This window comes from Esox lucius, chromosome 6 (assembly GCF_011004845.1).
Source record: "Esox lucius isolate fEsoLuc1 chromosome 6, fEsoLuc1.pri, whole genome shotgun sequence".
Classification (NCBI taxonomy): Eukaryota; Metazoa; Chordata; class Actinopteri; order Esociformes; family Esocidae; genus Esox; species Esox lucius.
Window position 1 is genome coordinate 21,060,800 of NC_047574.1, and position 13,714 is coordinate 21,074,513.

General features: G+C 41.3%; 1 protein-coding gene across 1 annotated transcript; it reads left to right on the forward strand.

Moving 5' to 3' along the window:
- The first annotated feature begins 7,272 nt into the window (after nt 1-7,272).
- ogfrl1 (opioid growth factor receptor-like 1) lies at nt 7,273-13,049 on the forward strand. The gene is made up of 7 exons (XM_010870091.5): nt 7,273-7,636; nt 8,631-8,720; nt 8,855-8,933; nt 9,523-9,601; nt 10,297-10,363; nt 10,512-10,657; nt 10,779-13,049. Exons 1-7 carry the CDS (start codon nt 7,454-7,456, stop codon nt 11,260-11,262), a joined length of 1,128 nt encoding a protein of 375 aa, XP_010868393.1. The 5' UTR covers nt 7,273-7,453; the 3' UTR covers nt 11,263-13,049.
- Nucleotides 13,050-13,714: the final 665 nt, after the last annotated feature.

Consider the following 13,714-nt stretch of genomic DNA (forward strand, 5'->3'; position numbering starts at 1 on the left):
CTTGAGTTAAAAGCTCTTAGCTCATCTTGAGATGTTGCGACACGATATTAGCAGTAACTATATAAAAAGCTCCAATGTGCAGCTTTTGCCTGACACACTGTATTTCAACCTGAAACACCTTTAATGGCAATCATTTAGGTCATGTCAAAATTAGGGCCACAGTAATCAAAAAAAAAGTCAAAGTCATTAGTAATTGGATCACCTAACCGATCAAAAGCCAATGGCATATGACAATTTACAGACCCACTTATGGCTTTGGGTCTGTAAATTGGTTTCTGAGGCCAATTGAACGGAACCTTCTTCCAAGAGTGTACTTCTGGATCTGTGAATTAAAAGCTCTACAGCCCTTTCCTCAGACCATACTTAATATGCTAGAGCAATATACCAGAAATGAATGCTGTAGGATTTTGTATACTTGTGATAAAGCAACTCACCCTTTTACCTGGCATACAACTTTCTATTTTTCTATTCTAGATTATGCTCAAACTTGAACCTATAATGGAAGACCAAGTAACCATAAATGTAGGATCTGTATGTAATATCCAGGAACATGAGGAAAGCCCTCTGTAACGTCGAAATGTTGTTTGGTGCAGTGAAAAAAAACACTAGGAGAAGAATATACCATTGTGGTGGTGCCTTCTTGTTCTACTAATCAGATGGAACCATGCAGTTTCTGAGACCAGTCTGAATGATAGATGGTTTATGTTTCTACAAATCATCCTGGAGGTATTTAGATCCAGGCTCCTCGTTGTGAGCAAACTATTGCCCATGGGCCTAAGATTTGGCCAGAGCAATGACTTCTCCTGTTAGTATGCATATTCATGTCCTTATCATTAGGTGAGTCAGTGCCACTAGGAAGTTCAAGTTGCCTACAATGGAGTCAATATTTCCACATAATATTGTGCATTATGTCTCTAGCCTCTTTCCATAGGCCTGGACTAGACCCTGTCAAATTAACTGAAGTGTAAAGTTTGACAGGGAGAGGAAATACTATGTTAACACTTTAGAGTACTAAAGTAATACTGCATTGTTTTCAAAATAACACACTTCAGTATACTTCGGTATATATTTTTGGCTTTGGCAGAGGGAATGTGATGGGACACTTCATTTACCAGTAAACTTGTTTTTTTATTTAATTGTCTCAGATCGTTATTTATATTTGTCATGGCTGTGAGTGCTTGTACTTATGCATACTTGATAAGTACTTTCACATTTATTGCCCAATAATCGAGTTTGCATCCTCGTGAAATGATTTTAATTGAGATGGATGCGCTCTGGTGAACGTGTGTATGTAAGACTTCACCAATTTGTAATGGAATGACAGGGCACCATTCTGAAGAAGAAAAGTACAAATATGTAATAGAGAGAGTAGACTGTATGTTCGCCATAATATCAATAAAAGGAAAGAAATTAAATTAAAATGAATAACAATAACTTATTATATATTCAGGGAGTGACATTACTGATTCAATAGGCAGGTGTATCAGGTAATTTTGATTTATGTTCAAATGGCTGGAGGTGATGATGGATTGGAAATAAACAGTTACATCATCAGTGCGTTTAAGATGAGTGTGAAAGTATGTGTGTGTTATACGTGTTAAGATTGGCTAATCCCTGCAGTTGAACATGTTGGACTTGTAAACAGTGAAAATCCCCATGGTTCAGGGTATGCCAAAATGAACCTCTAAAGGCCTCTCTCATTCTCATTATGTCTCACATGACTTTTTTTCTGAAACATTAAATAAAAATGCAACTAATTAACATAAGGTTGTAGTCAAAGCCTTAGGTGATTTAAAAAGATGTCTCCCCATTGCTCATCAGGATCCTCAAACAGGTTAACACAGTACATCATAAAGGAAAATGAATGGGTTATGTCTTTGGTGTGTCCTACTGGGTGTAAATTGTAGGCATGTTCTTTAATATCCACTTTGTGATTTAATTGTCATTTTGGGTCACTTATTTCTTAAGGATTCGGGGGGGGGGTCAGGTGAAAATATATGTTTCTGAACGGAGGCCCATCCATTTTAATTTCAGAGTTCCGACATTCTCCAGTTATCGCTCATGATGAACATGGTACTCTGTAAAGTTAATTATGTATAGGCTAGATAAATTATTCTTTGAAATATTAGCGAAGACAAGATGAATTCAAAGGCAAACTAGTGGGATGGAAAGATATAAAAACTGCCACTAATAATTTTCCTCATTCAGTGGGTTTGATTGATAATTACATAGAATTGAGGGCATATGTTTATACTATATGCTGTGCTATTACAATGTTGTATTGTTCTCCCCTTTACTGTGATTCATGCTAGATTATTCTACACTTTACATTGGGGGGTTCTTTCTTCCATTTATTTTCTTTCAATTTGCACTGTATTTTCACGTAAGAACATACACCCACCAGACCCCATATAAGTTCTTTATGTGTGCATTTCAGATATACTGATTGAAGAAAAATATCAATGCACTTTAATAATTTCAACCAAGAGAGAAAACAATTCATAGCTCACATATCACACACACCAAATAGCCTAAAGGACAGGAAGCAAACAATAGTGCGGCACTCAGAAACATTGCACTTGGGCTCTAAAGAGGAGCAAATGGGCCTTAAAGAGGATTACTGATATGTACCTATACAGCCGAAGAATATCACTAGGAAATGACATTCCACACCCTGTGGCTTTGACTTCTGTGCAATTCTGTTCCAAACGTAACATCCAGCGTCTACAAATATGCCATTATTGCCCAAGGTATTATGACACATTAGACTGCCCCCCCACCGCCCCCAAAACACAAACACACAGCATCAGTTTAGACCTAACCTAACGTGGCAGGTGTTGATTAAAAATCACAATCCCAAATGACCCATCTGTCGCTTCGAAGGAATGAATTCCTAGGATGCTAACTGGCAGAATGTCTATCAAGCATCTTTAAACCCAAGCACTTACACCCACACACACGACATACTGGATGACATTCAGTCCTCCCTCGTTCAATAGAATGTGACACAGTACTCCATCACTGCCAGGCTTTGTCTAAAATCGAACAAATTGCCAGTTTGGAAAACAAATGTACTCACAGCATCACAAAGACTTTGATGGTAGCACTGTGGTCAGTGTGTTGTTTGGGAGGACGTGAAAACACTCATGGCCAAGCATTCTAACAAGCTGGGGATTGGCTAACCTTGAGTGCCTGACAATTTCGGTCCAGATTTACAGGCAGAAAAGCTTTTACCTCTGAACACCAGTATACTGTGAACTAACTTCTCTGTGCTGTTTTATGACAATGAGAAACAAAGAAAAAGGGAGGGTGTGTGTTAATATTGTCTGTGATTGAAGATATTGTTTGTGTTTGTGTGTGTGTGTGTGCTTATAAAGAGTCTGTGGTCAAAGCTTTTCAGTGACATCCAGTAGAGTTGCTAAATGTAACATTTGTCTGCATAAGTAATGAAGGGCAGTGATTGAGATTGGCATTTCAATTGACTGCCATGCCAGGCGTAGGACGCAGCGATGTGTGTGAAATGATTGCATTTGGGAGGCCAGAACTCTGGACTTCAGTGTGATGTGGGTGTTTACTGGTCTCCCTGCTGTAACCATTGTAATCAGCTCTGGTGACACTTAGTCGGTAGCCATGCGGAGGACTGACAGGGTGAGCGATTCGGCAACACGACCCTGGCGACAGCAAGATAAAGGCTGTGTCTGGTGTTCCATTTAAATACATACGCCATAGAGCACATATGGACCTGGGAAGATAACAGTGTCTACCTGGCTTCATTTCTATTCAGCAGGTGTGTCTTGTCTCTGCTTTACTGTTCAATCTGTCTTCCCCACCCCCCCACCGCGCCCTTTATCTGCGGTGCTGACGAACAGCCCATCCTTATCCCCTCAAGAGGATCCCTGCCGCCCCCACCCCAAATGACACGTGGACATACACCCCCTCTCTGTTGAGTGGTTCCTATGAGTTACTTGAGTTAATTAACGTGTTGTTAATGCTAATGTCTACACCTGCATGCTCCCCTCACCTTGTTCCTGTAGCACAGTTATAACAGCTCTTATCAGCCACACACACACACACACACACAGCCTCATAGTCCACAGTTTAATTAACTCTATTACACACATACTAATGGTTTACTCGAGTTATCACAGCACTAGTCAATTGTAATCACATACTGTATGCATTCATTGCCCGTGACTTCATGTTATTCCAAAGGTAAACGGCGCTGTCCGTTGTGTTGTGGTGCTGAAATGCGGGATTTCAGTTTTGCTGCTGTCTCTGGTGACGAATCGTCGGCCCCGTATATTTGCTTGTTTAGGCATTCCACCAAATTAGTTTATGCACAGACATTCCTCTCTTTTGGGCAATTTGCGTTCCTTTGTAATAATGATTATGCAATCTGCAAAGTAAAGACTAAAGAAACAGTGGCCATTCATACGTTTGTTAACGAGAGAAAGAAAGTGGGAGAGCCTACAAAGCAAGGACAGTTCGGGATTTTGAGAGTGCTGTAACTATCACATAGCATATTAGAACTCAACAAGTAATGGGATCATTGTTGCTGTGACAGGATAACCTCGCTGAGGAGTCTAGACCCAAGTTGCGCATATAAAATATTACGTTATGAAATGCTGCCCCCGTGTGGTGGTGAAGAGCACTATACGGTTATTTCCTGTCTCAATTCATTAGGATTTTTCTGCTGCTTTTTATCTCATATTGATTCCCATTATCACGGCGAACACAATCACATTTGCTTTCCAGCCAACATAAAAGCTGAATTTGCCTTTTTGACTTCCCAGTTGCACATGCCCTTTTGGTGTGTGAAAATATTAAACTATCAACAAAAACTCACCAATCAGCTTTTAGGAGGAGCGGCTGCTTCACCCACCCTCGACTCTGGTCCACCACTTCTTCAGTCTTGTTGAGGGCAGCTGCAACACAGGTATTGTAACGACAATGTTATATCCGCACTAGCTTAAAATATCCTCACAACACTTTATTTTTATTTTGAGCATATACCCCTCGAAATGTCTGTGACTGTCGCTGCAGTGAAGATTCAAGAAGACACCTCTAACCAATCAGAGAGGAGAATTGTACAATAATGTATATTAAGGACTCTTCTGGCATGATGTAATGCTGACGTGATACACTCTAGTGCAATCATTTTTTTATTGCATTGTTGTGGCCTGATTGATAGAGTGCTGCAGAGATGGTTGGCAGGTTCTTTTATATATTAGCAAAGAAGCTCTGTAAGAGTGGCCATTGGGTTCTTGGCTATCTCCCTGACTGAGACCCTTCTTGCCCAATAACTTAGTTGGCTGTACAGCCAGCTGTAGGAAGAGTCTTGGTGGTTCCAAACTTCTTCCATTTCACAATGATGGAGCCACTGTGGTGCTGGAAACCTCCAATGCTTAATTCTTTTTTTTTATAACCTTCCAAAGATCTACGCTTCAACATATTTTTATCTCAGCAGTCTGCAGAGATTTCCCTGGACTTCATGTCTTGGTTTAGCTCTGACATGCATTGTGAAGTGTGGGACCTTGTATGGACAGGTGTGTTCCTTTTTAAATCCATTGAATTTGCCACAGGTGCACTCTGTAGAGGACAGAATGTATAGAGAATTAGTAGACATGTAGTACTTCAATTATCTTCATCATTGTCTATGTATTAATTGTACTATGAAGGCCAATTAACTTCTGTAAAAAAAAAATATTAGAAGCCTGCTAAACTAATAACCAAAATCAAGTAATCCATGATCCAGTGAAATAAATAGCCTTAACTGTGTTAGACTATGCCGCAATGGAGACATCTTGTTTTCCTTGTTTGTCCACTAAGCTGAAAACAATAATTCTGGAACTGACCAGGGAGGATATAAGGAGAACAGAATTTTTTATATATTAAAACAACGTATGGAACTTTGCATTTGACTTGTTCCCATGACGAATACATTGAAATAAACAACTGTTTTTGGTGTTTGAGAGTTTTATTTTTCCTGGTCATCTTTCAAGTTCATGACACACCTCAAAGATGACCAACACACACAGTCTGAGCTGAATTTGGAGTGCCATAGCAAAACGTCTGAATACTTATGTACATGAGATATCTCTGTTTTTATTTTCAATAAAGAATAACATTACGAGGTATTGTGTGTAGACTGGTGGTGGAATAAGTGGTCTGAGTACTCTCTGAAGGTGTATATAGCTCCAATGACAGCTTTTTGTCTTGTGTGAGCATTCCTCACAGGGTCAAATTACATCAGTGTTCTCTAATCTGCAGGACTTGCACGCCTCCTTATTTCAGATATAATAACAGATGCAGTCAGGGACATTAATCGAATCTCTGTCATAAAGCAGTTAGGCATAAAATTAAAAGTTTGAAAGTGAGTGGTTTTGATTACATGGGGCACATATAGGCGCATAAACGACATTGTAGACATTTTCGCGGACTGTTATTAAATTCAATAATAAATTATATAAATAAAGCAGCACTCAAAATATATAGAACAATTATAAAACGTCACAAGTAGGCACATTTTTCTTCAAGAGAAACTTGCAGTAGTGCTCTAAATTCATTCAAAGTGCAAAAATTACTTAAGTCTCAGCAAATTTTATGGCTCATTCAACTTCTGTGGTGCGAAGGTGTTTTTATTTTGTCCAGAAGACATTCTTGGCTATGTACTAACCAATGTTCCCCTGTTATAATTCATTGTTTTAACTTGATGAAGGATTTGAGATATTTTATACGTTTCCTCAAGGAATAGTCCTTTTCTCGATGTGCCCAACCCATGATTTTCTTTTTGCGTAATGGGAAGAAATCACGTCTCAACTGCACGCAAAATAGGACTTTGGCGTATGCATAGCAAAGCTGTGAAGGGTGAACCCGTGTTATATATACGTAGCAGGAAGATAGTGGGTTGATGTGCCATATAGTTTAGGCTAATTTTGAACGAGCGTGGACCTATGCAATAATGTTGATGGTCAGGAAACAAAAATACTTTAATTGCGTTTGTAAACCATAGGTTGATGCTATAAACCACGGCTCAAGGGAGTATTCCCGGCTACTCTGAATTACTTATAATGACAACACTTATCCATTATGGCCATTAAGTCTCTCATATTATTTACTGCTTACATAACGCACCGTATAGTAGGCCTACGATTAAAAAAAAATATCCCGACATTTGATGATCTTAGAGGTGATGCTGTTAACCCCCTGCTCCTTTTGTGTAGCCGAGCACGTGATTTCATCCTCCGTGTTGATGCTGTCACTGTTTTTCTACTAGGCGCGCGGGGCGCATTGGGGGTGGTTTCACCTCCACGCCCAGCAAACAGAAGTGGATTGGAATTTCCCTGTCTGCCATTTAAAAGCCTCACGCTAACGTTGGCGCAGCAGGCCGACTGCATGGCAAAATATGTAGGCTAGAAGGACAGAGTGCGGTGACTCGGTGTAGGCGGGTTAAATGGGAAATCTGATGGGCAGTTTGCGCTACAAGGAGCCAAGCACTGTGGAGGAATGCGACTCGACATGGGAGTCGGACTCGGAAAGCAACGAGCAACCGGCTGATGAGGACAGCGGGATATCAGAGAGTGTAAGCCCATCGGAGACAAGGAGATGCGGCGAACAAGCTGACATGTCCCCGCAGGTAAAAAGCAACATAAACAGCAAACGCAACCACACATCAAGAAAACAGGAAGAATAGCAGCCTTTGATTAGTTATTTAGAAAATTGAAATTGTACGGCTGCACAGTAGTCTCGCTGAAGACGTCAGAATCACAACCTAATGTCGGGTAGCAAAAAGAAGGGGTCTGCTGTGTAGACTCTGTTGCAATGTAGGCTATAGTCTGGAATGTATAGGCATATCTAACGTAAGTAATCGCTAGTTGTCCAATAGATAATTGATCGACAATCGGTCTTATACATTGTTCCAAGGGGATGTAGGCTATTGTATCTTAACATATGCCCCTAATTTTAAGTCAAAATGTTCATTGAAAGGTTATAAATCTATATATTGTTTGATCGGAGCAAGCGGGAGTAAAACAGTGACCTGATAAAGGTGACCCTGAATAGGTCAACTAGGGAGACCACCTTTCTTCCTTTGATTCGTGCCAATGTCACATTGTGCTCATTACACCAAAACGTTGTTGTGAACAAAATGTTGTCTATTTCCTTATTTAAAACAGATTTGAGGTTCTTATATTTGTCATGTGCGCTGGTGTGAGATATTTTTTGTCTTAATTCCCCCCGAGACACCCTCAAGAGAGTGGGGGCAGCTTCAGGCATCAGCCATTACTGAGCTACATTAAGTTTTTTTTTAAATGACAACGCCTAATGTGTCAATGACTTTGAAGGACAGCATCCCTGCTGGCCTTGGACTGTTAGTATACCTAAAGATCCATAATACAGGGGAACAGTTGGTGGCTCATTTTACCTAAACCAACAATAATGTTAGCTACCCACTGAATCTGCTTTACCCCAGCTGGTTAACAGCTGTTTGTAGGATTGAGTGCCACTCAGGGATTATCTGAGAATCAGCCTTTTAACAAAACATCCCAACACAGTTCATATCATTGTGGTTTTTGAGTCAGAGTTAATTCACCATATTTATTCCATATCTTCCCTCCCCTTTCCACTAATAGCTCTCTGATTCTGACTCCGAGTCCAGCACAAAGATCAAGAGGAGCTTTTATGCAGCAAAGGATCTTTACAAATATCGCCATAGCTACCCGGTATGCACGCATGCGCGCACACACACACACACACACACGTGAGGACATACAGCATGCGCACACAGACACACAAAACCTGACACATACACTAGCTTGATACTTCCTGACTGTATTCTCACTCTCTCCCTCCCTAGAACTACAAGGAGCCCCGGCAACCTAATGAGTATCGCAACCTCCGCTTCTACCTGAACAAGATCCCTCTAATACCAGATGGTCAGTAAACACAGCATCCCCTTAACTTGCTAGAATGAATGTGTGTCTTGATTCCTAACCCTAGCATCCTTACACACGGGCCTCTTGCAGTCTGGCAGTGATGACAGAGGCTGTTCAAGTGTAATATGAAGGCCTGTTAGCTGAGCAACTTGTCAGCAAGGGTCTGCTTCTTGTAGCGGTCACACAGGCAGCATATTTCCACTGTACAGGAAGTATCTCTGTGTTGTCCCCTCCCAACAACAGATGTGTTCAGTACACCGTTGAACACCCCATCATCAACGTTACATCAACCGGCTCTTACACACAAATGTTTGTGGATCTGTCCTGCTGATCAGACACACACACACACACACACTGCAACACACAGCACGGCAACTTTGCCTCAGGGCTTAGAGAATTTTGATTGGCTTTGGTTTGACCAGAGGACTCCAGAGGATTAAGAGCTGATCTACTGTTTTAACACAGGCCGTCAGATACGCACATACATGCATGCGCACATTCATACGCACACACACATGTGTAGATTTTAAGCAAACCGTGTATGTTTTTTTCCTTGATTTACTTAAGTGATTTACCTGAAATTTTCCAGGTATCTTCATTGAGGAGATCCTGACCAAATGGAGAGGCGATTATGACAAACTGGAGCACAACCATACCTACATACAGTGGTAAGAAGGCCTTCCACTCGCTACGAGCCTGTACAAACTATATCAGTTGTCGTGACAGCAATTTCACTAAAAAAATGGTTGATTGTCTGCATGGTTTTGGACCAGCCAAGCTCAATCAAATACAAATAAAGTATCTGAACCCAGGTTTTTAACATGGTTGAGCATAGAAAATAGTCTTATCCTTTTTTCCATTAACTGTTAAAACAAACCTGTATACTCTGTGACCTACGTGACTCTGTGACCTACATGACTCTGTGACCTACGTGACTCTGTGACCTACGTGACTCTGTGACCTACATGACTCTGTGACCTACGTGACCTACATGACTCTGTGACCTACGTGACCTACATGACTCTGTGACCTACGTGACCTACGTGACTCTGTGACCTAAATAAAACCAGGAGAAAAAAAACACTGTGGGTTTTGATATGCTGCCAATCTCACTTCCTCCCTGTAGTGCCAGCCTTATTATGGCTTGCTCTCTCTGGTTCTCTTTCTGACAGAGATGATCATTAGCATAATATCAATTAGTGGCAGTAAGCCGAAGTGAGCTTGTGTTGACAGGTGGCTGGCACTCCTTGAATCGACCTAATAAGAGAGGTCTGAGGGAAAGAGAAAAAGGCAGAAGTTTGCATGGAGATCTAGAGGTTGGAATACAGGAATACAATTCTCTCTCTCTTTGGCTTGCTTACAGGCTTTTCCCTCTGAGGGAGCAAGGGCTGAACTTCTATGCTCACGAACTCACTCAGGAGGAGATCAAGGTAATGACTGTAAATGCTTAAAAAAAACATCTAGTCGGAAACGAATCTGTTCTGTTTTGACTTATCAGCGCTCCATAATGATTTACAGGAATTTAGAATGATGTGGTATCTTCTAATAATTCCATCTTATTTTTGCTGTGTCCTGTAGGAATTCCAAAGCACTCGCGAGGCAAAGCGGAGATTCCTGCTGGCATACACACTTATGTTGGATTTTTATGGCATCAAACTCTTGGATAAGAGTGGCAACGTTGCCCGAGCTTCCAACTGGCAAGAACGCTTTCAGCACCTCAATGAGTAAGTGACATACAGACACACACACACACACACATGTCTCTCCCTCACACAAGGCTGCTGGAGTTGCTTTGGTGAAGAGCAACCTTTTTTGCTTCCTCTATCTCACTCCGCCTCTCCCCAGGTCCCAGCACAACTACCTGCGGATCACGCGCATCCTCAAGTCTCTGGGTGAGCTGGGTTTTGAGGCCTTCAAAGCCCCGCTGGTGCGTTTGCTGCTGGACGAAGCTCTGTGTCGGGCCACCCTGCCCAACATGCTTCACAGCACGTTGGAGTACTACGTCTACACCATCCGCCTTCGCTCCCACCGCCGCGGCCTGCTCCGTTATGCCCGCCGGCACTACCATCCGGCCGACACTTTCCTGTGGGGGCCCCCGGCCAGGAGGAGAGTTGCGGGGTCAGGAGGCGGGCAGGACCCGACCCCGGAGAGGGAGAGAAGAGGTGGAGACGGCCGTAGGGCTCGGAGTTCACTCACTAAGCAGGACTCAGTGGGAGGAAATGGGAAGGGAACCAAGGTCTGCGTGGCCTCCACCCAAACTCTCCAGGAGGGGGCGACGGAGAGAGGCAGGGTGAAGAGAGAGGAATACATTGAGACTGTACCACTGTAAGGAATCATTGTGGAGTCGTTTCGATGGCAGATAGGGGGAATTTGGTAGCAATATAGACCCATGCCATGTTTTTATGGAATCAGAAGTTAGCTAAGTTGTAGTAGCTAAGTTTAGTATGCAGCACAATCTATATAGTTAAAGTACTTTAGATGTGTTTTCTCTATAACAGTGTCTTTCGTCTTTTTGTATACATTGACTGCACTTGGCAATCCACTAATATATGTGTAGATCCCAGTGGATCACACCAGGGGCTTAAAAACAGTACACAAAACATCCTGCTTGGTTGGTAGTACGAAACAATGTAATTGACTGGGCAACATGCTGTGTGGAATCTTGCACATTTGACAATCTGTGTCTTCCTATAGAAAATATCTCTGTTACTTCCTGTGCTGATCTTCCTATTGGCTGCTGAGCCTGGCCATCAGGTAGAATCATTGGCGGTGGATCCTATCTTCCGACAAAGTCTTCTGTAGCTTTTAGAGCAGCCTAGCTAGTCAGACGCACAGGCTTATGAGCTTTTCAGGTATACTGTAATGTGACAGATGGGCTACAGTAATAATCCTTGTGCTACTAGCTACAATGTGAGTGTTGTGTGTGGGTGTGTGTGCGATAGATAGTGTTTATGCTATCTAAAGTGCCTCTTTTTATTAATCTGTTACTGGTTGTGTGTTACTGATGTGTGTGTTGACCAATTTTTTACTTTGTGTATGCATTTGTTTATAGTACCTGATGGGTTTTAGTGGGAAAAAAGGAAGAATTTGCTTTCACGAGAACACAAAGTGAAGGTTTCAGGGCACTGGTATGCGTAGAACATGCAGGTAACTTACACAAGCTTGTTTTTTATGGTACACGCTCTTCACATGATCACAACATCACTTTCCACTTAGGTACTAAAAGTTGGACCCTTTTGGACGCTGGGCATGTTCCGGATAGAATTTGAACAAAGGATAGCTTTTATTTTATTTTTTTATGATTATATTAATATGTGTGTGACTGTTACTTTTAGAGTAAATAACTGTTGGGGGAATAAACACAAGTGTTTATAGTGTAGTTCTAGAAACCTTTTCATTTATACATACACATTTACTCATTCTCCAGTTGACACATACTGTATGCTCTATATAAGTAGTACATATTTTAGGAACTCTTCCTTCTCATCTGGCTTTTTTACCCCCATGACAAGAATAAGTGGATAGCAAGAATCCCCCCCCCCCCATTCTATCTTTTTCGTTCTCTGTCCTGTTAGCCTTACAATTGGTGTACATTAGCATATTGAAATGATTTGCTAATGAAGACCAGTTGATATATTCCTTTTGTCTTTCCCACTCTGCTATCTCTAACTGGCAGCTGTGATCATGGATCTCCCTCTGTACATTTCACTGAAATCCCTCTTTTGTTTAACCGCTTCTTTCATCATCTCAGCATATTTAAAATATGTAGTATGGGGGTTGGGGGTGGTTGGACAGAGTGGAGACTTTGGGAAGGGACAAACTGTACATACAATGTAGGGAATGCTGAAAGCATCATCAATTCCCTCACTCTGGTTGTCTTTGTAACTGGTCTCTGGATGTGTATAGGTTCCCTTCATATGTATGTTTTGTAAATTCTTATGATTTGTTTTGTTTGTTTATGTTTTGTCAATTCTTATGATTTGTTCAAGTGTGGAGCCTCATTTTAGGGCTGTTGCATTAAAATGTGGCAAATCAAAAGTACCCTTTTCTTTGTGTCTATACATGAGGTTTCACTGTACTGTACAAATGAGAATAAACATCTGCTGCTCCAACAGATGAGGTCCGTGAACTCAGTGACTTACAGTGCCAGTCAAAGGATTTTTACACACCTACTCATTTAAGGGTATTTCTTTAGTTGTACAGTTTCTCATTGTACAACCCTGTTTCCTAAAATGCTGGGATGCTGTGTAAAACGCAAATAAAAACAGAATGCAATAATGTGCAAATAATTTATCCCTTTATCATTTATATTTAATTGAAAATAGAACAAAGACAACATATCAGATGTTGAAACTGAGACATTTTATTGTTTTTGGAGAAATACATACCCATTTTGAGTGTGATGCCTGCAACACATTTCAAAAAAGTTGGGACAGGGGCACATTTATCACTGTTATATCATTCTTTTAACAATACTATGTAAGCGTTTGGGAACTGTGGAGACCAACTGCTGTAGTTTTGAAAGTGAAATGTTTTCAAATTTTTTGCTTGATATAGGATCCCCAAAGAATGATGTTTCCACCTCCCCGATTCATGGTTGGGATGGTGTTCTTGGGGTTGTACTCATCCTTCTTCTTCCTCCAAACACGGCGAGTGGAGTTTAGATCAAAAAGCTAAATTTTACTCATCAGACCACATGACCTTCTCCCATTCCTCCCCTGGATCATCCAGATGGTCATTGGCAAACTTCAGACGGGCTTGGACATGCGCTGGCTTGAGCA